Source organism: Rhinolophus sinicus, linkage group LG02, assembly GCF_036562045.2.
Source record: "Rhinolophus sinicus isolate RSC01 linkage group LG02, ASM3656204v1, whole genome shotgun sequence".
Taxonomy (NCBI): domain Eukaryota; kingdom Metazoa; phylum Chordata; class Mammalia; order Chiroptera; family Rhinolophidae; genus Rhinolophus; species Rhinolophus sinicus.
Window position 1 is genome coordinate 128970988 of NC_133752.1, and position 27595 is coordinate 128998582.

The 27595-nt window shown below is 34.7% G+C and overlaps 1 protein-coding gene across 8 annotated transcripts in view; it reads right to left on the reverse strand.

Moving 5' to 3' along the window:
* Window positions 1–27595, reverse strand: part of NAV3 (neuron navigator 3) — a 773547-nt gene that overhangs the window by 233954 nt on the left and 511998 nt on the right. For 7 of the 8 annotated variants that reach the window (XM_074325380.1, XM_074325379.1, XM_019753173.2 and 4 more), the window contains 2 exons: window positions 7816–7933; window positions 7128–7180 (listed from right to left, as the gene is read on the reverse strand). In XM_074325380.1, coding sequence (XP_074181481.1) covers window positions 7128–7180; window positions 7816–7933 — 171 coding nt within the window. Of the gene's footprint in view, window positions 1–7127; window positions 7181–7815; window positions 7934–27595 lie in introns of those variants that run through there. The other variant, XM_074325382.1, reaches the window with a different exon arrangement.

Genomic DNA, 27595 nt, shown 5'->3' on the forward strand with positions numbered 1-27595 from the left:
ATGCTGACATTGCTGAACTCTCAGGTCTAGCTCTAAAATTTATTATTTCTATGCTATGATTTCACAATAGTATATATTTGAATCAAATCAAGTGGGCAATATGATTTAAATGTAACCAGCCATGTCATGAGTTGTTGTCTGTGTCCATCCATACAAGTCAGTTTAATTTAATTGATATTAAAATCATTTAACTATAATATCATCAAGCTATATTATCTTGGACATGTAACTGACTTTTAAGTAATTTATCTCATCAAAGATAGACTTTTTCTAATGGTTGTACTGAGATCAAGTGAACAATATTCCCCTATTACTTTTCCTTTTTCTCTCTTTATAGAATAAGTAATTTTTATGACATTATTTAGTCATCATAGGTTTTTAAGCTAAGAATGTTACAGTTCATATTTAAAATGGCCTCATATCTTAGTATATTATTTTCCAAAGTAGGGTTTTAAAAATTGTTCTACTGTTATGTATTTTACCACTGAGTATTGCAAGTGGTAATTTTCTACTAAATTTCAAGAGGGGGGATGCAAAACATGTAGTAGTAAGTTCTTTTATTTAAGACACTAGATTATTGATGGTAATAAAAACTAAAATCATGAAAGGATTGTTACAAAATATGTTTTCTAATACTAAGCATGATTTTATTTTTTGTTTACTGGGATACTGGCCTATCAGTAGGAAACAATTTATAGCATTTTAAGTTGCTATTAAAAATAAGGATAAAGAGCATAAAATATTTAACAAAGTGGTTGATAGTCAAATACATATTATTGCATTTTACATTTATTAACATTTCTCAATGGTTATTATATGTACATATATAAAGGTTGTGAATTTCCCTCAAAAAATTATATTTTCTCTCCAAAAAGAAAGAAAAAAAATGTACATGGAATCTGGAATCCAACCCAAAATTAATTACTTCTATTTCTATTTGTCCTATTTGCCACAAACCAATTTAAATATGATTCTCCTAAGAAGAACATTTAAACTATTTATTCTACACTATAAAGTTAATGCAGAAATGCTATCTGGTATTTTCAACATTTATTTTATTTTTGAATGGCATACCCATAAAAATATAATGTCCATGTTGCTGTTGTTTTTCTTTATAAATTAGATTTAATATACTTTAGGAAATTGCCTTCTCATCTTACTATGAATGTACTTTTTAAAAGCTATAAATATCAAAAACCCAAATACATCTCAAATACAAATACATCATATAGCATATTGAGCAGAAACCACGGTCTATGGTGTTTTGTGAAATCAATCTAGCAAGTCAGAGTTCCAATGGACTTTAGAGCTCATCAGTCTCATTTCCTCATTGCAGAAATGCGCAGAGACTTTGAGCATTTTATTGAATTCTTTTTCTTGGGTCACATAACCAAAATTAGAATTCCAGTGACCACTGTCCTTTCAACACAACACACTTCCTCTCAATATCCCCGTGCTATTTCAATCACTTCATTTGAACTTTCTATTACTAGTACACAGAGTAACTTCTAGAGACAAACTCAGTTTTAATAATCAGTGATATTCTAATAACTTAAATGTAAATTTCCTAATGCTACTAGTTTTTGCTTATTCTTCCAAAGTTGGAACCTATATGAAAGGAACGAAATCACTAAAGAAACTAAAAACTAGAGATTTTCATTTAATATTTTGTGAGAGATCAGCGCTCTATTTGTAGCAAAGCATTTGTCTTCAGAAGCTATCTTTTTCTAGCCATTCCAGAAGATGAACAGTTTCAAAAATGGCAGGGGATCATGTGAATGGACTAACTTAGTAATATTCCACTCCTCTGAGTCATAGCACTCCACTCCTACAGTATGCCATTTATATGATTTTATTAAACCTTTAAGAGCATTCCAGTATTTTATCTCTTCCCTATTTGGTTAGGAATCTCATCTTCTTATCTTACGTAAATAGATCTTTTGAAAGATTAGCAATTACAAGCAATGGCTGGAAGAAATAAAATTTTAAAGGACAGTAGAAAAAAGCAGGGGCTACTTTTGCCATCGAGAATAGTTTCACTAGTCTAGATAACTGTAAACTACAGAATGGAATACAGATGCCTGTGAAATCTACAATGGTAGATTATCTGTCTACCACATCTATAATGGCTGTCATTCTAGAAGTCACAAGCCTGTGGCTCACGGAATCAGAGCATTAAGAGAAGACTGAAACCCAATTTTCCATCTTCTAGGAACAAAAAAATGTAAAGGCAGAAGAATTCCAAAAATCCTCATATCAGCAAATTTTAAATAACAGGATATGACGGAAAACAAGGTTGACGATTGTGGCTGAAAACGACTGAGCTACTAGGGTGAGAGGAAGTGTGGAAGCGGCAAAGAGGAAGACCAGGCTGTGAACCATACTTGCTAGACCCTTGGCCATACCACATAGTCTAATTCTTGGCTTGCAATTATTTTACATCATTAAATTTCCTAATCCCTCTATGCACTTGTGAAGATCCTTAAATATAATGGCCTATTTTAAAATAAAGAAAAATGTGTTTTAAAAACAACTTTTCCCCTACATGTCTTACATTTTTGTCTAAGAAGCCTGCACTTGTGCCTCTGCATTTCAAATATATGTTGGGCGTTTTTTCCTGCTATTTTTAATCTTCTGGGCATTCTGGACATTCCAGGTATTTATAGTTTACTAATTTACTTCCTTGTGTAATCTCACCAAAGTTTGGCATGCAGCATATATTTTGAATCCTGATACCACCCACCTAGAAATCACTTAACAGGTGCTACACATATTAGTAACTTCATCTTTGGATGAGGTTAAATATAGTGTTGAATAAGCTCCTACAAACTAAGGTTTTAGCCATGACTTAGAATAAATATGAATCACAATCTTTCAATAACCATGTTAAAAAATTGATGAAAGGACAAGTTCATGTTTTTCTTAAATATGTACTCTTTGGTCCATGTTATTTGAAAGAATTATTATAACATTTTTATCTATTATTAGATGCTATAATTGATTTTTTTCTTTATACAGTAAGACAACCATTAGAGAATTTCATGGAAATGAGGACATTAGTATTACCTAATATTTGAAGCCATCATCATATTGATTTGAATTCCTCTATGTAATCCACTTTAAAATACCCATATCTTCACACTATTATATCCCATTATGACATAGCACAAAGGAAAGTGTACCCCCATTCTTTTCCGACATTAAATATACCACACAGACTTCAAATTTCCTCCTCTGCTACTTGCTATAGGACTTGGTGTCATCACTTATCTCCCTTTTCCCTCGAATCCTCCTCTTTCCCTACTGCTTCCTCCTTCTCCACCTACTTCTTCCATTGCAAAAAGTCTTCTCACCCTGTCTTGCTTTCGAACTATGTTTATATATATATATATATATATATATATATATATATATATATATATATATATATTCTTCTCTTCAACAGGAAACTCCTAGAAAGATTATTCAAGACTCAATAGATATCTACACCCCTCAGTTACTCCTTAACACGTGATCACTCTATAGAAGATGTTTACATAAAGGTCATTGATGCCTGTCTAATTACTAGAACAAACTTCCTCTTTCCAGTATACCAACTTGTTGGCTATGGAGCATTTGACAGCATCTGCCACGTATGCACATCTTACTTTGCCCTGTCTCATTGGGTTAGTCCCAGTACTATAGCTTAAGCTCCCATAGCTACCCTAAGGATTAACAATCCGTATCTATTGATCCACTCTCTCAGTGATGGTCTCACTCTCTCACCACTCTTTTGCTTTTCTGACTCCTACACATCTGTGCATCACAAACATATCCATATTCCCCAGTTGAGAACTTCAGCTTTCTTCCCTTCTGACTTTACACATACCTCCTGTGAGATCTCATCCTCATCCATGCCTTCAATCATTATCTATTCACTAGGTATATTCTAACCAATACCTTACTTCTGACCTTCAGAAACACATGCCCAAATGCCTGTAGTCACATCCTACTTGACAGGCCAATGGACACCTCAAATTCTATTTGTCAAAATATGAATTTGTCATTCCCTGTCTTCCACCTTTTAGCCTGTTTTCTCCTCCTCTTAATCATCTTGTTTAATGGTAACCACTCACCCGTTCAGGCCAAGAAATCAGGGACGATTTTTTACTCCCTAAATTCTTTATCTCTCACATCCAATTGGAAACTAACACTTATGAATTTTATAATTCCCAGAAAGCATCTAGGGTGACCTTTTTAAAATATATACATTGGATCGTGCCATAGCCCAGCTTTAACATTTTCCAAAAGCTCCTCAACCAACAAACAATAACACACAAACTCATGACTTTGGTCCTACATGATGAGACTTTTAGAGTCCCCTCCAAACACTGTGTTCCAAACACTGTGCTGAGACCACAGTGGTCTTCTCTCTGTTTCTGGAACACACCAAACTCATTCCTTCAATAGTGTTGCATAGGAAGAACAAAGAACAGTCCCTTTGTTCTTCCTATGCAACACTATTGCTTTTATTAATTTAAATATTTGCTCCTGTGATCCTCAAGTGTCCCAATACCTGCTACCTTAGGCGCTCAGATATTATTAGCTAAATATGAACTGCCTGGCTATTACAGGAATCCATCAGCATATTGCACGTTCATACCACAAGAGAGCTTCTATTCATAAAGGCTTAAAATAACCCCAAAAATTCAAGTCTGAAATTTAAATAAAGACAATTGGTGTCTAGAAATAGTAGCAGACCTAATTTTACCATACCTAGTGTTATTAAACACAACCAGCAGCTAAAGCCATAAAAGATCAGATATACAAAAATATACGGTCAAAGGAGCCCCATGAGTAAGGACAGCACTCACTTAGGTACTGACACAGCACCTCTCAGTTGTTAGGCAAAAAAGAAACAGGTAACATCCTGTTTGGAATAGGTACATACAATTCATAAGCCTAGTCATGCTAGTTTAAGTTTCTTTCCTCTACTTTCTTGTCTCAGTTAAAATCCGGAATTTTTATTCATTCATAACATAGTGCTAATGCTAATTAAGAACAGAGGCAAAAATAATTCAACCAAAAAAGTTACTTTTAAGTCATATGTCTTCTTCTGAGTCAACATATTGAGGGCTTGCCAATATTATTCAAAGTTCAACCACATCAGAAAAAATTGGGATCCAAGTCATTCGTACTCAAAATCCAATGTGATTCCGACTAATACTTTTTGGCTGGACCAACTACCTTTTTACAGTATTTGCTCTTCTCAGGCTTTTATTTTAAAAATTATTTTTATCAAAAGCAGAAATATCAATATGACATACATACTAGATGTCACATGACATGTGGCAGCTAACAAGGAGTAAGAAGTAATAAAAAAATATCAGTCAGACACTCATGAGGATATTCTCATGAATTTGTAGAATCTTTGGTATAGATGTTTTAGATCAGTATCCAAGGACTGCATCTCTATCCAGTTAGTAGTTTTGGAGGGGTTTTTGTTTTGTTTTTTTGTGTTTTAATCCCCTGTCAGGAAGTATTACTTGGCTATTCGTCAAATTCCCGGTAATCAGAATCAAATTGGAATGAGAGCAGAGAAGGTAAGAGTTTTTGTATCTAACACCTCCTTTAATGGTTGAAACAATGAAAGCAAAACCAACAGCACTGGGTTTTAGAAACATAATATATGATATCCAGGGACTTTAGAGCTTTTCAATGTATAAAACCCTAAAAATCTTTCAACAGGTATCAACTCATGAATGTGCTCTTTATAAAGTTTGTAGTAATACTACGCCACATTTCCACACCAGTTTAAGTAGTAAAGAATGTTCATAATTTTATTTTATTATCATATTCTATTTAGCGTTCCTTTTTCAGATGAGAAAGCTGAGGCTCAGAGAGGTTACATGTCTTTCCCAACCTCACACAGATTTTATTGTAGCAGGGTCTGAAGGTTTTATAATTCCTTTCAGTAAAACTTCAAAAAACAACTACAATTAATTTTCATAGATTCATGCTTGTGTCCAGAGTAATTAAATCAGGAAGTTTCCTTAAAACTTAAGTATTTTATGGAGTCTTTCTTTATAGTGATTTTTTTCAGAGCAGGTACACAGAGTACATAACACTGTTAAGAGGTCCTTTAAATGCATGTTGAATACACAAACATACACACACACACACACACACACATCTGATGTGCTAGTTAACTATGCTTTAAAAATGAATTCCTTTTACCATTTTGGATTTCCGTTTTCTTACATTAAGGAAAGCAGGTCAGCAGGTCAAAAAAGTCCATATATTTTTTCATTTTTCCAGTCTCTGACAATTAAGAACTCATAACGTTTATATGAAATGTCTATTCTGTGCTAACAAGAGTTTCAAAGGAAGTGTTATATTGTGGATTTTGGCTACTGTCCTGATTATATCTGCTGATCTAAGTTGAGTAAAGGCATTTTGTGTTCTAGGTTGTCCTATAAAATTAGCTTGTGAATATTTAATTAAGAAAGGGGTGAGGTTTTTATTTCAGCAGTTTATCAATCTATGATTTTATTACAATACTCAAAGTTTTACCAGTTGGTAAAGATGAGAGAAGACTGAGGGGGAGACAGACCTCTAGATGGAAGCCTTTCCGGAAAAGCATGTCTCACAATTAGTCACTGCTCAGCAGGCCCCCAGCAACGTGCCTTTAGAGCTATTTCCCAAAGTGCGGAAGAAGCCATGTGTTTACACTGGACTTGGTTATGAACAAAGAAAATACTATTTATGTATTTTAAAAATACACATGGAAAGTTCTATTCTTCAAGCCAGTTGTTCAGACTAAAAGCCTCCAGTTAAAATTGGAAATGGGTTTTATTGCCCCCAAGACCAGTGTTAAATTATTCAGACATCGGAACAAAAAGATGTCAAGCATGGGCTTAAAAAACCTGGAGATACGAGTATGTTACTCAGGAGTCAGACATATTGAACTGGAGTGATGCTATCACGTGTTCATAAATTACATCCAAATCATCATAGGATAGAATGTGATCCCATGGCTTCTTAAACAAACAGGAAGTCATGCAAAAGAATTTTCTAGTCCATTTACAAAGGCAGTTGAATCTGGAAGTGAAGATAAGCATTATATTTAGAATAAATATGATTCTTACCATCTGAGATTGACTCCTAGGACATCCATTGATATCTTCAACTTTTTCATTTGCTAAAGCCAAGAAATAAAATAAAAGAGAGAAAAAAAGATTGACATGCTTAAGCAATGAAGTGAAACACACACAAAAAAGGAGACTAAGAAAAAACAAAACAAAAACACTAAGCAAAATGCTCCTGCTCCATTCACTCTGTCTCCCAAGCCTTGTACAAGAGGACACACTTGTTAGCAGACTCCAATTCCATATGCACAAATCAGGCAGAAAAAAAAAAAAAAAGAGAGAGTGAGTGAGAAGGAAGTTGCTGCTAATTCTTTTGCCTGTGCCAAACGACTGCTGACATGAAACCTTTCACAATTGTCACTGCTGGATCAGGATACAGTTTCAAGGAATCTCCAAGTATATGAGTTGCTGCAGCTAATGAAATGCACACATGGGAGACATATGGTTTAATGAAGCGTTCATTTCTGACAATTCAGTGTATGTAAAGATACAGTTCTAACCATTTAAAAGTATGGCCAAAGTGCCCTTTTCAAACATTCTCACATAAACATTTTTAATTAAATCATGGGAGGGCTACATTAATCTCAGAGACACATGGACCGAGTTTGTATGAATTCCACTTAAACTGTATTTTACCAAAAGGGGTGGGAGCAGAGACTTTCATGGTTTCTCTGAGGGCAGGTCTTACCGATGATCTGGATGATTTCGGCGAGCAATACTCCGTCTGCGATGTCTTGTTGCAAATCCTTGATCAGCCGCTTGTGGCCCGATTTGGCTAGGTAGTGGTTGGCCCAGTCGGTGTAAATCTGTTTAACAGAGGGAGGGAAGAAGTGAAATGGGATGAGGGAAAAGAAAGATAATAAAAATGCTTAAGACAAATGTTGCATTCAAAGGGAAGCTATTCTGGATCACATTCCAGCTTAAGAAGTCATGGCTCAAAAGGAAATAGTTGTAAAATAATTTTTAAACAGCTCTTTGCCCCCACTTATCTCTTGTTTCAAAGGGGGATGATTCACTCTCTTTCAAAACCAGGGACCAGTCACTTGTGACACAGCAAAACCTCTTCCTTCCCAAATGACTCCTGTTTGCATATCAGTTTGGATTTCACTCTCTTTCCCCTGGCTCTATCATATTGTAAATAATCCTGCATATCTTTGTAGAAGGAAGCCACCTGGACTGACTTCTACAGAAACCGTACTATAAAAATTTGTGTTTCTCTGAGAAGACTCTATTAAATTTGCCACATGTGATACTGTACGTGACAGTATTTTGGCATCATTTTATGAAATAATTGCAGATGTCTATGATATTTTATTTGGACTGTCATCTCCCATTTCAGTCTCTTGAAACATGTTTATATAAGAGATAGAGGAAGCAAATGCAGTTATTACATACAAATCTCAATACAGAATTGAAGAGGTTGGCAATTTTAAATAGAGTTTAGATGAATCTTCCACAACAGATTATGATATAAGGAAAAGCTGAAACTGTTAAAAATTTCACAAAAATAAAATTTTAGCAGTTTTTCAAATATTATGAAGCACCTACTAATGTAATATAATCCAACTGAAAGGAAATAAAGCGTTAAGACTTAAATTTCATGGGTGGCTCATATAAACATATTAGTAAGCTTTTTGCAAGTCAGACTATGATGTGTAATATAGTATAAGAATGCAAAATTTGAAATGAGAATTGAGGAGAGGAACTGACTAAGAAACATGCACACAAAAATGTGTTATAGAAGCACTGGAGTTAGAACTGGGAACATAAAGCAACCTGAACATAAGCAGTGAAGGGAAGGGCTTCCCCACAGAGGGTATGAGATACAGAAAGGCAGAGAGGATAAGAAATCACAGACAGTTGCTAAGTCTATAATTAAAATAAGATTCTGAAAATAGGATACATTAGACTGAAAGATAAGTTGTATTTTACAGTCATGAGCACTGAATGCCAAGCAAATTGTAAAATGCTTTTTTATATCTAACAAAACCAATTCACTTTTTTTGGTAAAAATAAAATAAGTTAGAAGTGAAAGCCTCCCCACAACTTGCAACCCCACCCACTTCTGAATAATTTGGAATGAATATTTTGAAAATCTTCTCTATGCCCTTACACTTCACCACATGGTATTGTATCACACAAACACACACAGACACACACAAACACACACATATGTGCGCATGTGCACAATAGGATTTTTAATGAAACCTGGCTCAAATTTTATACATCATTCTCCATTTTCAATTTTTTGTGTAACCATATTTTAGTAACTCTTCTAAAACCATTCCACATTTATTTCCCCCCACTATCTTTAATGTTCAATTGTACCTAATATAAATCCCTCATTGAAAGATATTTAATTTGTTTAAATGTTTCCATTACATAGAAACTTGTAAGACACATCTTTCTATGTCTATCCTTGCACATTCATATGCTAGTATTTTTATAGGACCAACACCTACAAGTGGGGCTGCTAAGTATTTTTTAATGGATCCTAAGTACAAATATTTGAAAATACAACATAGAAGAAAAAGAGTGTTTCTTTATTTTGGAAAATATAATGTTTTATCTTAACGCATATGTGGTAGTAATTAAGTTTCCTGAAAGACAGAAATAATTGGAAGCATCCAGTCGCATAAGAAAAATATATCTGAAAGCAAAATTACATCTCCTTCTTCCATGTTCATGACATTCTTTATGTTGAAGATATTAAAGTGTGAGAAAAATAACTCGTACATTGTCTCCTGAATTAGAAGACCAACACATGATTTCTATATACACTTTTATTTGACCATCTCCCTCAATTATGATTGTATTCTTCTTGTATTATAGTAAAATTTTACTTGTATGAGGATTTGTACTACTTAGAATTTAAAACATTGAGCCCTTCCCCCTAAGCTACACATCAATCAAAGCATAGCATTAATTGTTTAGCCTTCTAGTAGAAATTGCAGGTTGAGCCAGACTTAATTTGTGCCTGTACCATAGACAGCAAGTTATAAGGTCCAATTGATTGACTTTCCAAAACCCCATAGAGATGAAGAACATGAGTTTTAGAGTCAGGTAGGCCTAGCTTTGAGGGCCAGCAGAGCACTTACCACCACTGGGACCTTGAACCAGTTACTTATCCTTTCTAAACCTCAGACTGCTCATCTACAAAACAAAAATAATGATACTTACAGGATTGTGTCAGGACTAAACATGAAAAAGTACGACAATTAACTTCGTGGACTTTCCATCTTGTAAATGCATGGTGGAAAGTTCGCAAACTTAATTGTCTGACTTTCATAAGCTAATGCTTGTATAGGACCTGTCACAGTTAGCCCTGAAGAAATGTCTGTTATTATCATTATTATGGCATCTAGTTTTTATTTGCTATGATGGCTTTCCAACGAATATTTGCTCAAGTTATCATCTGCCACAAGTTAAAAAATTTGAGAGTATTGGCAATAGAAGACTGAAGCAATTATACTCTTTGCTTCTGACACGACTCACATTTCTGACCCCTTCTGTCTTCTGACTCACTGGGCCACAAATCTGTCCACCATCCAAACTCAGAGGAATGTATTTCATTTTAATTAAATGGCTGTTGTGTTCTCATCCAGAATTACATTGCCTCCATCGAAATGTCACCTCCATAAAACTCCATATTGCATAGATTTGGTTTTATGAAGACATTAAATTATGGAAAAAATATTTATTTAAATATACACAGAATGGACTATGTTAAAAATGAAAACAAGAATATTTTCATTCTCCAAATGCATGTCAACAATGCCTTAGCCTCTATCCAAATCCCTCCTGGGACTTAGGTGAGAAAACCAATGGGAAGCCAGCTGGTTGGCTTTAAGACCTTGTTGGGAAAGCCTCTGATTTAGCTCACAAAACAATCTGGAATCCCAACCAGAATACCAAGGCTAAGAGCTCTAACTGGTCCAGCATCTCTAACATGTGAACTTTGCTCAGACGGTAGTTCTGACTTTGGTTGCTATCAACAAAACTAATTTGGACTACAAAAATGAATGTACAATAAATCTCCATTAAAAAAATAAGTCCTATATGCTTTATTTGACCTATTCTTCCTACTAAACATATATAAAAGAAATCAGCATCTTTCAAAATAATGTTATAATCTAGATAAGGACATAAAATAATTGCAAAGCAATTTATAAATATATATTTTAGATATTACATATACATATATTTTTCTATCTTAAAAAATTAATTTTAAACAAGTGAAAATATGAAGTGTGTTTTTAATGAGACAGTCTTAAAGGTCACGTAGAATATAAATTTATTTAAAACTTGTCAATAAACTTATTGTAATATTCTGATGAAAGAGAATGTAAACAACCTTGTCAACTGTCATTTAAGTCCGTTCAAATAAATACAACAGAATGGTGAAATCATGTCTGGATTTTGGATCTGAACTACAAAATTGCCCTTGGTTCATTTCCATAAAAAAATAATCACAGTATTTAACCTCTTAGCCTCAGTTAAATGAGCTACAAAATGTGTAGTAATGTATTTTATAGGATTATGAAGAATTAATTACAAGTTTTTTAATGAAGAAATTAAAATAATTGAGAACAATATCAAATTAATCATAAATCAATATTTAGTATTTTCTGTACCAGAGTCAATGAGTATTTGAGTCATCCATGTTATGGTGAAAGCTTTAAATATGATTTACATCCACACATATGAAGCAATTTTTCCTCAACTGTTTAAACTGCAATATTATTAATATAAATGTCATCTCATGTAATAATTACATTTCGGTAATTCAGAAGAATTAATGAGATTACATTTACCAAAGGGCTACTTATAATTTCTAGCACAATTGTGTACATAATAATTCACTTATAGTAATTAAAACTGACAAAAATCAAAGGTACGATGGCATATTTTATATTTCATACTTACCAGCATACATTTTAGGGACTATTAGGCAATAGCATGCATTCTTTGAAGAACATTCTACTTGCTGGAATTTCTGCTCTGCCACTTACTGTCCATGTGGCCATTAATTGAACATTTATTTACTCTCAGTGACAGAGTTTTCTTATCTGTAAAATGGCCATAATTGTATTATCTACTAAAGGGATTATTGTGAGGATTGAATGAATTAATAATTTTGGAATATACCTTTCACTTAATAACTGAAATTATATTGATATTTTTATATACAACTGCACTTATCTTTTGAACTTTATAGTCAAAAATCTCACCTTGGAATGCAATGTTATCTCTCTATTTTCATATTAGGGATGGGAAATTTTTACATGAACAGAAATAAATGTAAACTGAAAGGAAAAGGATAGGGTTTACTGTACTGAGTACAGTATGTGCTGATTTTTTTCACCTGTAGTGTCTTCATAAAGAACATAACTAAGATCCTAATACAAACTGTGGCATAATAAAATTAAAGCAGCCAACACTGCCCAGTAGTGCTGCACTGGGTACTATGGGCAACATCAAAAAGGACAATGCATACAAGGTCTGACAGTTAAGTTCATGGACTTGTTGCAACAATGTTGCTAATCTTTCTTGATATCAGAGGGATTATTCATTATGAATTTGTGCCACCTGGACAAACATTTAATCAAATTTACTATTTGGAAGTGCTGAAAAGGCTGGGTGAAAAAGTTAAACGACCTGAACTTCTCACCAACATTTCATGGCTCTTCCATCACGACAATGCACCAGCCCACTCAGCACTGTCTGAGGGAGTTTTTAGCCAGTAAACAAATCACTGTATTGGAACACCTTCCCTACTCACCTGATCTGGCCCCCAATGACTGCTTTGTTTACCCGAAGATAAAGGAAATATTGAAAGGAAGACATTTTGATGACATTCAGGACATCAAGGGTAATATGACAATAGCTCTGATGGCCATTCCAGAAAAAGAATTCCAAAATTGCTTTGAAGGATGGACTAGGCACTGGTGTGGGTGCATAGCTTCCCAAGGGGAGTACTTCAAAGGTGACTGTAGTGATATTCAGCAATGAGGGATGTAGCACTTTTTCTAGGATGAGTCCGCAAACTTAATTGTTTGACCTCATATACGGTGTGTCCCAAGGAGGAAAGGAAAGAGGGAATAGGAAAAAGGTGAGCCAATTTTGGGAACCCACCAGGTGTTCTCTGCAATGAGGACTGTCTAATCTCTCCCCCATCTTGCCTATCAGGTGGCATTCTAGCTACTTAATTCTGTATCCAAATCATCACTCCCCAAACTCTTCTGAACTCTCCTCAGCATTCATTTAAAGCCATATATGTCTCTCTCTAATCCATCTTGCCACTCCAAATATACTGAATACTTTGTTTCCAGAGTCAGTGTTTTCCCCTCTAACCTTATAATCACCCTGGGCAATTTCATCATTAATGTGGACAATCCATCAAATATTGTGTCAGAAATTAAATATTTAATGAAGCACCACCTCTTCCGTCTTAAATGCATGGTGCCTATTAATAATCTTTTTGTCGAGAGACTATGGCGTTTTGTAAACTTTTGAAAAAAGAGTTAAACGTAATTATACAGCACAATTCTGGTACTAATTTATATTTTCTTTCACTTAACTTCAATTGAATTTCCACTGCTATCAGCAGCATGAAAAAAAAAAAAGGCAGCTATATAGCATTCTTTCTCCAAGACGTAGTGTCTACTAATAATAGTGTTGAGAGTAAGACACTGTTTTAAATACCATAAATGGTGTAACTCATTCAATCCTCCAAGCTCTGTAAGAAGATACTATTATTCCATTTTAGAGATGAGAATCTTGAAACAAAGAGGTGAAGTATTTTCTCCAGGTCACAACAGTAAGTACTGCATAGAATCCAGATTTTTTGGCTCAAAATCTGCACTTCTAGTCCACCCGAAAGGAAATATTTCATTTATGAGCCGTCCCTAATTCCAGCTTCCTGTAGTTATTTCCATTGCATCTGACATCCATCTCAAAATAGGGGGAAAAGTCTTTTATTTGACTGCTACGACATCTGGCAACTATAGAGTATGCTATGGGGAACTCATCCTAACAGAATGCAAACTTATAATAATGCAGGTTAAAATCTGCATATTAAATTGTATCAAAAGTATTTTAGGAAAACATTTAAGAGAACTTTTCTAGGAGAAAAAATAAAGCATGACATTTGAAATTCTATTACCTTCTTTTTTTTTTTTAATCTCAATCTGATAATTGATGTAAATAGAGCAAATAAAGTTAAGGTGAATATTAGCAACCATCCTTCAAAGACCAAATAATATGGCAGAAAGTATGTATGAGAAAATAATGTTAAGATTAAAGACTCAAATGTAAGACTCAAAACCATAAAACTCCTAGAAGAAAATACAGGAAGTAAATTCGCAGACAGTACCCTTAGTAATATTTTTACTGATATATCTCCTCCAGCAAGAGAAACGAAAAAAAATAAACAAATGGGACTACATCAAACTATAAAGTTTTTTCACAGCAAAGGAAGCCATCAACAAAACAAAAAGACATCCTACTGAATGGGAAAATGTATTTGCCAGTGATACATCTGATAAGGCGTAATATCCAAAATTTATTTTAAAAAACTCATATAACTAACTCTACACTAAAAAAAAAACACCCAAAACAATCCAACTGATAAATGGTCAGAGTACATAAACAGACATTTCTCCAAACAGGTCATATGCATGGCCAATAGACATATGAAAAGATGCTCAATGTCACTGATCATCAGAAAAATGCAAATAAAAACCACAATGAGATACCACTTCACTTCTGTCAGAATGGCTATCATCAATAAATCAACAAACAAGAGCTAATGCAGATGTGGAGAAAAGGGAACCCTCATGCACTGTTGGTGGGATTGCAAATTGGCACAGCCACTATAGAAAACAGTATGGAGGCTCCTCAAAAAACTAGAAATAGAACTACCTTATGACCTAGTAATTCCATTCCTGGCTATTTATTCAAAGAAATGCAAAATAGTAACTCAAAAAAATATACGCGCCCCTATGTTTAATGCAGCACTAGTCACAATAGCCAAGATATGGAAACAACCAAAATGCCCATCAACAGACGATTGGATAAAGAAATTGTGGTACATTTATACAATGAAGTACTACTCTGCCAAAAAAAAAACAATGAGATCTTACCATTTGCAACAACATGGATGGACCTAGAGGATATTATTATAAGTGAAATAAGTCAGACTGAGAAAGACAAATACCATATGATGGCACTTATATGTGGAATCTAAAGAACAGAATAAACAAGCAAACAATATAGAAATAGAATCATAGGCACAGAGAACAAACTGATGGTTACTAGATGGGTGGGGGGTTGGGGTTGGAGGAGAAGGTAAAGGGATTAGACAGTACAAATTGGTAGTCACAAAATAGTCATGGGGATGTAAAATACAGTAGGGGAGTATAATCAATAATGTTGTAAAGACTATGTAGGGTGTCAGATGGGTACTGGAGATATCAGGGGAATCACTTCATAGATTATATAAATGCCTAACCACTGCTCTGGACACCTGAAACTAATATAAAATAATACTGAATGTCAACTATAACTATATATAACTATATGTAACTATATATGTATATCATATATATACATATATATCATATATACATATATGTATATAACTATTGTGTTATATATATAATAGTCACAGGATGTAAAGTACAACATAGGGAATATAGTCAATGGTATTGTAATGGTATGTACAGTGTCAGATGGGTAGTAGACTTATTATCACTTTGTGAGGGGTGTAAATGTCTAATCATTATGTTACTTTGTCACCTGAAACTAATAAAATAAAATTAAATTTAAAAAAAAATTTAAAAAGGAGAAAATAATGTCGCGACATAAAGAGAGAATAAACATGTGTAAGTCCTAGCATTTCAGTTTGTAAGCTTCTGACCTGGGTTTTTCCACTTACATACCAATAATTAGCAGTGATGAATTGACTGATAAAAACATTAATGTAAATGAGCAGTTCTCAAAGTATGGTTCCTGGACTAATACCATCTACACCATTTGGGAACTTGTTAGAAATGCATATTATCAGTCCTCAACCCAGATCTACTGACTCAGAACCTCTGGAAGTGGAGCCAGTAGTTTGAGTTTCAACAAGCCTTCCGAAGAATTCTGATGTATGTTAACAAATATATAAGAACCACTGGCATAGAATAATGTTGTTCACAAATAAAAAAACAGTTTTATTTCTAGAGCTTTAAACCGTATTTCAGTGTAAAGAGAATGTTATTTCAATGTAAGGGAAAGGTAACAAAAGACTCATAACGAAATATTACATATAGTATTTACACTTATTTCCTAAACTTTTGCTACCAAGAAAAACACACTGAGGCCACAAACACACTGATTATAAATGCTCTCTGCAAACTATTCATTCCTATGCTTTATTTTATTTTTTATTCTTTAATAGTTGTTTTATTTTGCAATTGCAGTTGATATACAATATTATTTTAGTTTCAGGTATATAGCAGTGACTAGACATTTATATAACTCATGAAGTTGATCACCCCAATAAATCCAGTACCCATCAGACACCATGCACAGTCATTACAATATTATTGACTATATTCCTCATGCTATACTTTACACCTGTGATACTTTACATCCCATGACTATTTTGCAACTACCATTGTAACCTTCTTAATCCCTTCTTTTTCACCCACCCTCCAAGCCCTTTCCCAGCTGGAAACCATCAAAATGTTCTCTATATCTATGAGTTTGTTTCTGTTTTGTTTGTTTATTTTGTTCTTTAAACTCCACATATAAGTGAAATTATATGACCTTTGTCCTTCTCTGTCTGACTTACTCCACTCAGCACAATACCCTCCAGGTCCATCCATATTGTTGCAGATGACAAGATTTCATTGCTTTTTTATGGCTGAGTAATATTCCATTGTATATATGTACCACTTCTTTTTAAATCCATTCACCAACTGATGGACTCCCAGGTTGCCTCCATAGCTTAGCTATTGTAAGTAATGCTGCAATGAACATATGGATGCACATATCCCTTTGTAGTAGTTTTTTGTGTGTCTTTGGATGAATACCCAGAAGTGGGATTGCTAGGTCCTTTGTCTCTTGTTATAGCCTTTGTTTTAAAGTCCATTTTGTCTGGTATAAGTATTGCAACCCTAGACTGTTTTTTTTGTTTTGTTTTTTTTTTTCATTTCCATTATCATGAAGTATCTTCTGCTATCCCTTTACTTTCAGTCTGTGTGTATCTTTTGATATGAAGTGAGTCTCCTGTAGGCATCATATGTAAGGGTCTTATCTTCTTATCCATTGAGCCACCATATCTTTTGATTGGAGCATTTAATCCATTTACCTTTAGAGTAACTGTGGATAGATACGTAGTTACTGCCATTTTCTTATTCATATTTATTATCTTTATTTTTTCTTCTTATTATTAAAAAAAGTCACCCTATAATTCCTTGTAATACTGGTTTGATGGTGATGAACTCCTTTAGCTTTTTCTTGTCTGGGAAGCTCTTTATTTATCTTTCAATTCTCAATGATAGCTTTGCTGGGTAGAGTGATCTTAGTTATTGGTCCTTGCTTTTCATCACTTTGAATATTTCATACAGTCCTTCTGGCCTGCAAAGTTTTGTTGAGAAATCAGCTGACAGTTTTATGGGAGTTCCCTTATAGGTAACTAACTGTTTTTCTCTTGCTGCTTTTAAGATTGTCTCTTTGTCTTTAACCTTTGGTGTCTTAATTATGATGTGTTTGGTGTGGGCCTCTTTGGGTTCATCTTATTTAGGACTCTCTGCACTTTCTGGGCTTGTATGCCTATTTCCTTCACCTAGTTAGGAAATTTTTCTGTCATTATTTCTTCAAAGAGGTTTTCAATTCCTTGCTCTCACTCTTCTCCTTCTGGTACCCTTATGATGTGAATATTGGTATGATGGATGTTGTCCCAGAGGCCCATTGAACTGTCCTCATTTTTTTTTTTATTCTTTTTTTTTCTTTTTACTGTTCTGATTGAGTGTTTCCATTACCGTAACTTCTAAATTGCTAATTCGTGCTCTGCTTCATTGAATAAACTGCTGATTCCTTGTAATATATTCTTTATTTCAGTTGTTGTATTCTTCATTTCTGACTGGTTCTTTTTTTATACTTTCAATCTCCATTTTTATGTTTTCTATCTCTTTGTTAAATTTCTCACTGAGTTCATCTACTCTTCTAAGTTAATTGAGCATCTGTATAACCAGTGTTGAACTCTGAATCTGGTAGATAGCTTGACTCCATTTTATTTAGTTCTTTTCCTGGAGCTTTGTTCTGTTCTTTCATTTGAGACATGTTTCTTTGTCTCCTCATTTTGGTTACCTCCCTGATTTTGCTTCTATGTATTAGATAGAGCTACTATGTCTCCTGTTCTTAGTATAGTGGCCTTATGCGTTAAGGTGTCTTTTGGGGCCCAGTGGCACAGTTTCCCTGGTCACCTGAGCCAGATGCTACAGGTATGCCTCTTGTGTGGGTTGTGTGTGCTCTGTTATTGTAGTTGTGCCTTGGTTGCTATTTGCACATCAATGGGAGGGATTGACCCTAAGGCTGGTTGCTTGTGAGGACTGGCCATGACTACAATGGAGGAGCTATTGTGTAGGGACTGACGCTACAGAGCATGATTCACTTCAACAGTGCTCTGGTGCTTACTCAGTCTGCCCTTTGGGTGTGTTGTCCTTGGAGGTGGCCAGGTAATGCTTGGGCTCGGTCTGAAGCTGGCCACTGGGCATGCTAGCTCTGGGGTCTCCTGTGAGGCGCCAGCTGCAGGCCAAGTTCAGCTATTGCCTATGGCCTGCAGAGGGCTTCCTGGCCTGGGTCACAAAGCAATCTGCAGGTGGTAGCCACACATGCTGGGCTTGGGGATGTCAAGCTGGGAACCTAGGCTGGTGCTGCTAGTGCTGAGCTTGAGTTCTCGCAGCATGACGGACGGGGCATGCGTAGGCCAGATGCTGTTAGTTTGGGGTTTGTAAACCTTTAAGACATTTTAGGAAAGTCTGCAGCATGAGCCAAGACAGGCCATTTGTATGGAAAAGCCACTGGAAGTGGCTTGGCTGGATCCACAAATTGGATAGGGTGGGGTCTGAGGGAATACCAGGGCGAGGTGAATGGCGTTAGCTAGGTTGATGGAGACTCAGCTATTGCAGCCACCTGGGTCTGCACCCCAGCAGGGTGGAGGGTTCAACAGAGAAATAATGGATTCTGCCAGCACTTCTGTCTGGGAGAAAGCTAAAATCCCTATGTATTAAATCTTTTAAATTATTAGTGATAAAGTTAGGCATCTCTTTCAAATTTTTTTCAAGACGGAAAATCATTTACTTATTTATTTAAAAAGGGGTGGACAAGGGGTGGTGTACATTTACTTAGGTAAAAACATAGAACTTGAAAGTTGAGGAAAAACATACTTCCTGCTGTGCTAAAAAGCAGCCGTAGAAATTAATGGAAATAAAAGTGCAGCACCCTAGGGCTACTAACATGTCCATCTGATAGGCAGCAGGAGTGAAAGCTCTGGGGAAACAAAGAGACTTTTCAAATTATTTGTGTTCTTTACACTTTTCTTCCCTTTTTTATTATATGAACTCTAGGCAAACACAACAGTATTTGGAAGATTTTGCTGACCCCCACTAGAGCACATTCTATTTTCATAAATATATTTTTTAAGTTATTTTAAATTGTAATCATATATATATGACACGTGGTGAGATCTGCTGTCTAGTTTGCTGTTTGCTAAGGACACTTTAATGAATCCAATATATATTCCACCCGACACAATTTATCAGCTTCCTGTAGGCAGTTTCTCTCCAGTGACATGCTATAGCTCCAAATCACCACGGGTAGGGGCTAGAGCCACATAACTCCAAGACCATTAACCAATAGTGGCTGCTACTGGACAGCTTTGTCACACTGCAAGCACAAACAGTCATGTAAGTTTCTTGACTACTAAAAGAACGTCAAGACTTGAGAAGTCATTATATTAATAGCCACCTTAAAAATCTCCAATTCTATCCTGAAACCTTTTCATTTTAAATGTAACCAATTGCTAGATTGCTAAGGATTCCATTTGAATCTCTTATAAATTATAGCACAACATTAAGTAAAATGGAACAGAAAAATAAAAATGGGAAAAAAAACCCACAAAAAATGCAGACTGCTCACTATATGATTTCATACTATATTTATATAGAAATGCAAAGTAGCAAATAAAAACCAAAGATTCTAAATTGGCCAATTTTTCAATTTCAAGCCTCCAAAGCAAATTTTATAGTCTGTTTCCTTATAAACCTATCCCTGTGAATAAAATCATTCTTCAAGAGGTATGTGAAGAGTTATGTGAACCACGGAAGACTCAGGAAATAAAATTTCTCACTAGGCAGAAAGATCGTTTTCAGTTGATGATGTTGTTCTCCAATCCCCAAATCCTCTAAGAAAAGAAATACAGTAAAAATTTTGAAGGTTGTCAGAAGTGGATCCTGAAATCAGAAATTCTGGGCTCTTTTCCCAGTCCCAGCACTTACTATTACCAGATCTTGAGTTTCCTCTTCTTTATAGCAAAGATTGTATTTTTATCTACCCTGCCTATCTCACAGTATTAATGAAGGATTAACTATAATAGAAAACATTTGCAAAAGCAAGTTGTATTATACATAAGCCATTATTATTGTAAACAATGAAACATGCTACCTATAAATTACATTTAAAAACATATTATCCCAGTACAAACATGCAAAAATTTCAAATACCTATCGCACATGAATATTGAGATTGACTGACTTTTGTTTTTTAATTGCATTAATGAGTCATAGAAACTAATTTATTTCCATAAAATATCCTTATCTGGAATTTCTTCTCAGTCCATATCTGATCTATTACCCAGTCTATTGCAAGGAAGGGTACACACACACACACACACACACACACACACACACACACACACACACGAAGGTATGACAATTAAGTTTGTGAACCTGTTGCAACGATGTTGCTAACCTTTTTTCTTATATATCAGAGGGATTATTCATTATGAATTTGCACAAACAGGACAAACAGTTAACCAAGTTTACTATTTGGAAGTGCTGAAAAGGCTGCGTGAAAAAGTTAGACAACCTGAACTTTTCACCAACAGTTCATGGCTCTTGCATCACGACAATGCACCAGCTCACACGACACTGTCTGTGAGGGAGTTTTTAGCCAGTAAACAAATAACTGTATTGGAACACCCTCCCTCCTCACCTGATCTGGCCCCCAATGGCTTCTTTCTTTACCTGAAGATAAAGGAAATATTGAAAGGAAGACATTTTGATGATATTCAGGACTCAAAGATAATACGACGACAGCTCTGATGGCCATTCCAGAAAAAAAGTTCCAAAATTGCTTCAAAGGGTAGACTAGATGCTGGCATCAGTTCATAGTTTCCCAAGGGGAGTACTTGGAAGGTGACCATAGTGATATTCAGCAATGAGGTATGTAGCACTTTTTCTAGGATGAGTTTGCAAATTTAATTGTCTAATCTTGTATATATCAGCTATGTATATTGACAATGGATGAGTGTACACTACTCCTTACTTTTTACGAAGAGTTGATCCAACCAGGGATACATTTCCAGCTGCTTCAATACTAGAAGCCCCCTACGCCAACCCCATGTCAGAGAACCTATTACATTTTAGCTGCGGTTTGCCAAAATTGGTGCTCTACCTTCCATAGCATAGAATATCCTCTAGCAAGCAGATTCTCACACAGGGACTTCATTTCTTGCTATCCTTTTCTTGTGTTTAGGTGGGGAAATGTAGACTACTTCTCACCAATGGAATGTGAGCGAAAATGATGTGAATTTCTTCCAAGCCTGGTGCATAAATATATCCCATACCGTATTTTCCATACTTTTTGCACTCAGGGCAGCTGAGAATACATGGAAGACATATAATGAAAATGGCAGAGCTTTCATCATTATGAGTTCTCGAGTGACTGTCTAAAACAGAGCTTTCCAGCTCTACATCCAAAAATCAGGAAACACCTTGGACTGTGTGAGTGAGAAATAAACAAGTACTGTGTTCAGCCACTGAAATCTAGGAGTTTGTTACATGCTGGTGTTGATTTAAATCATAGAGACACTCTCCTTGCAGCTAAAGATTCTTCACAGAATAACTCTCTTATGTCCAAGATTCAATTACAAGTTCATTAAAAGACTAACATCCCTTAGTGATATTTGTATTTCCCTTTCAGAGACCATTGTCTTGGACCCATAAACCTTACCAAGGACATCCTCTTCATTCCTGATGTATTTTCATTAACTCATTTAACAAATATCTGTTTAATACTTATTATGATCTCTTCGTCACTAGGAACTCTCCTCCTTCTGAAGCTCTGAGCTTGGACTCTCAGAGGACTCTCTACTGCTCCTGGGATGGGGCTGGAAGCATAGATTGGTCAAATGTGCACATCTGTGATCCTTGGAAATAAGTATATCATTTTGGGATTTTTTTTCAATAAATAATAAAAACAGAACTAAGTATTAAATATATCTAATATCCTAATTTTACTTTACAATTTACAAATGAGTCATCTCATTTGTTCCTCACATTAATCTACAGTTGAATAGCGTAGGTGTTATAATCATAGTCCTAATTTACAGACTTACAGAAGAGATAATATGGGTTTAGGTGCACTGTTTAAGTGCACTGCCATAAACTGTCATTTATGACATGGTTGCTATGGCAATAGCAGTTCCAAATTTTAGTAAAACACATTTTTAAACTTTTGGAAGATGATCAATTTTTAAATCCATAAAGTGCCTCTCTTCTATTTTAGCTGTGATATTTGTGTGTGTGTGTGTGTGTGTGTGAAATTAAATTTTATGACTATAAAGTATGTAAAAACATACGCATTGGTTTTAAAAATTTGAAATTCTTCACTATCAAAATCTAGGTGGTAGAATTTTGGAGTAATAGAAAAGATATTTTTTCATTTCTCAAAGTGGCTCTTGCTTGCTATACACCTCTGTGACATTCCTTCATTCTCTTTTTTATGTACATTTATGTGCCAAGATATGGTCACCTATAATATTATAGTATTTAAAATCAGAAATAAATATCCAATAATAGGGAACTTATTATTAAATATGGTTTATCACCCTATGAAATATTAAGTAGCCATGAAAAATAGAAATTATGATACTTGTATAGCAAAATAGAAAAGTATGATGCAAAAACAAAGTAGAATACAAAACAATCTTGAGATATACATACAAAGATACAAGAAGCAAATGCAGGACATAACAGTATCTGTAATTAGAGTGATTAGATTTATATATATTTCCTAAAAATTTTCTATAATGTATTTTTATATAATTAAAATTTATTTCAAAGCATTATCTTACAGGTATTCTAAGAAAATTACAAAGAACCTCTTTTGGTCTTCTAGGAAAAAAAATGATGCAGTGAGACTTTGGATTCTAATCAATAATATGAATGCTAATTATTATTTATCATTCCAATAGAGAGAGCCACGGGTAATAGGAGGGTTTTGGGACCACAAATAGGTTGAGAAACACAAGTCAAGGGGACAAGAGAAGCTGGACAAAGGTAAGGGCAGCTGGCACATGGGCTGAAAGGGCAAACCATTTCGGAGTGGCCTGTTCAGTTTCAGAAAGTGAGACCAACACTTTTGTAGGACAGCAAAGGCAGGGGTGGCACATGGCAACTGCAAAAGTCAGAACAAACTCCAATGAGGAATTTTCCCAGAAGGAAGTAGGTCAATAACTAAAAGATCAAGGGATCAGAAAAGAACCAGGGTATTCACAAGATCCCAGTGACCAGAAAGGCAATTAGGAGATTGAATGTAAAGCAGTAGTTCACAGTTCAGAGGTTTTAAAATACCGAGGCAGGGATCTATCCCAGGGCAGCTATTCTGGCATCTTCAGGGATAGCAGGCAATTGGAACTAATGGCTGGATTAAGGGCTGACAAAAGCAGTCGCTTCTTTTACACAAATGACCAGAAGCTCTCAAACTCAAAGACTCAGAATTAGAGCTTTGGTCTAATTGCAATAGTTCCCACTAAGATATTTACTACCGTGGGTGGGCACTTTACAGGTATTATTTCATTTATCCTCCAAAGGACCCTATGAAATGGGTGGGCACTGTTACATTCATTTTACCTAGAAGACAATTGAGAATAAAATCCGTTCAGCAATTTGCCCACAGTCAATAAATAGCAAGTCACACAGGCAGGTTTGAAATTGCTTCTTTCCCTTGCATTTTCAAAAATATCATACTATCTTTTCTGTTGGAATAAACCACAAAAAGGGTAACATTACAATTTTTCAAGCCTCTTGTCCTTGTATTTCCCTTATACATCCATAAAATAACAGCTTTCTTTAAGAATATGCCACTTTAACCCTATGTTTTCCAGTAGATTTTTAATCTTGTCGTATTCGAATGTTCATGTTAACACCAATGTAAAGGGATTTAGCTGTGAGGAAAAAATATAAAACACAACACGTATTGCTAGACAATCTTTCCCAAGTCAGTTGATAAGCTACAGCTCTTATCAGCATTGATTTTTGGCTGTCATATATTTGGGTTAATGATAATCACAATTTGTTGGTTATTACAGGCTGCCCATGTCTATAACTGGGTACATTTGGCTAATTCTGGGGTGCAGGATTATAAAGTGCATTGTTGCCACATGGCTACAATTCTCCAACAGTTCTAACAATATGAAAAATGAGATTCTGATCTTCATCTCTATGACTCCATCAACTATTTCACAGTTGGTGTGGACTTAACAGAAGAACATTTAGTAATCTCTACAATTCCAAATTAAAATATGAATAAAAATTAACACTTAAACAATTCCATGCCTTGAAGATACATGTCCTTAGTTACCAGGTTTACAATACCAAAAAACAATTCACATCTTTTCTCAAACTAGCCTAAATTTAAGTTTAATCCTTTCGAAAAGTCTGTTAAATATTTCAAATACATCTAGACTTAAATTTCAGCTTCTTCACTGGGAGTTGAGCCCTGGGAATGGGACTCTTTTCCATGTTCTTATAATGAGATAATAAAAAAACCTACTCTTCTAACCAGAAATATATACAGTCCTTCCTTTCACCCCTCCTTTTTTTGTTTATTAGTTTCAAGTGTAGAAAGCAACATAATAGTTAGACATTTACATCCCTCACAAAGTGATAACATCGCTCCCTCAAGCTACTATCCCTCTGACATCTTATATAACTGTTAGAATACTATTGGCTATCTTCCTTACGCTATACTCCACCTCCTGTGAATATATATATATATATATATATATATATATATATATATATATATGACATACAATATTATGCTACTTCAGCTTCAGGTGTACAGTACATCGGTCATGCATCTACACAATCTATGAAGTTACCCCCTTGATAAGTCCAGTGCCAGGGACCAGATGGCTTCACAGGTGAATTTTACCAAACATTCAAAAATAATTAACACCTATTCTCTTCAAACTATTCCAGAAAATCCAGAAGGAGGGAAGGTCCCCAAGCTCATTTTACAAGGCCACTATTACTCTGATCCCCAAACCAGACAAAGATATTACAAAAAAGAAAACTATAGGCTGATATCTCTAATGAACATAGATGCAAGAATCTTCAACAAAATATTAGCAAACTGAATTCAGCAATACATTAGAAAGATCATATACCACGATCAAGTAGGATTCCTTACTGGTATGCAGGGTTGGTTCAATATCTGCAAATCAATTAATGTGATACACCACATAATAAAATAAAAAATAAAAATCATATGGTGACATCAACAGATGCAAAAAAAAACATTTGACAAAATTCAACATCTATTTATAATAAAAACTCTTAGCAAAGTGGGACTAGAGAGATCATATCTCAACATAATAAAGGCCACATACAATAAACCCACAGCTAACATCATTCCTTTTTCTGACAAGGATGTAAGGAGATAACCCATAAGAACCTGAATAATTAACTTTTTAAGGTCTATTACTTTCCACATTCAAAAGGCAAAACAGTCATTCACCATTAGCATCAAATCACCTTATTCTCTAAAAATCTGTTCTTTTCTAAGACAAGAAGCATGTCAAGTGTAATTTTTTTTAATATATCTTACTTTTTGTGACAAACATTGCTTGTCAACATTTGAATTTATGCATACAAATCAAGTGGAAACAGATAATAGATATTTGGTAGAAGGTATTTGACTACTGGTACATAAAAATGTGTTCAAATATTTGTGGTGGTCTTTCAGATAGTTCTAAGTTTCACAATACATATTTCTCTAAAACTTTGATTTTTCACAATACCAACTTAATTGCGTTTCCACAAAAATGCAATGAAGTGTTTTTTGTTCTATGAAATTTAAATAAAAAAGTATGTTAGGACTTAATTCATTTTACAGTTTGGGGTCTTATTGTGTTTATTGTTTTTTTTTTTTTTTTCTTTTCCATGTCCAATAATAGAGTATTCTTAAAACAAAATCCAATTTTTTCAAACAAAAGAAAACAGGTTGAGTTGGATAAAGTAACTGAGAAAATTAAGTATATCATATGGTATTTTTTATTCAAATATTAATTGTGAGTTTTAGTGTTAATTATATATGTTTGAGTAATAGTAATAATAACAATGAAATGTACTGAGCTCTTACCATGTGCTAGGCACTGTACTATGTTCTACAGAGGTACACTTAATGCAATTCTCAAAACAACAATATTAACAAAAAGTGTTATCATTACTCTTTACTTACATTAAGGAAACTAAGATTTAGAGATATTAAGCAATTTTCCAAAGGTCACATGGGTAGTAAAGTGGCTGAGCCTGGACTATTAATATGCTTAACAAACTCTGGGGCTCTAATACTATGCTTTATGTGAAATGCACATTGAATATTGCTTAAAATGGTGAGTCCTAAACCTGCTATATTTATAGTGTCATTTCTGAAACTAAATATAAATGATTATTTAGTACTCTACAGACATCATGGGTCATTCCTTTCAAATTCCAATCACAAAGCCCAACAATGACAAAAGGCCACCAGACAATCAAGCTCAATTAGGTTTTCATAAAGCTGAATAAACAGTGGCCCACTGAGAGCCGGAATTCTGTTGATCTGATTGAATATAAAGCAAAGGGAGTATAATTGCCACTGAGAACAGGGTACATACAGATTGTCTGGATGAAAATACATCTATTCTTGTAAAAAACCAGATGTTTGCTAAATTAATGTGATTTATTTTGCCTTAAAGGAGATGTCCTTCAGTGGTTGCTAGGTGACATATTTTAGTTTAAGAGGTAAGCGAAATTACAGACTTGGAATATTTTTTCTTAATTATGTATTTTGGTAAAATGGGGATTAAAAAGTAAGGCACAAAGCAATGACTTAATTTGACATGATATACTCCTTGCTATTTCCAT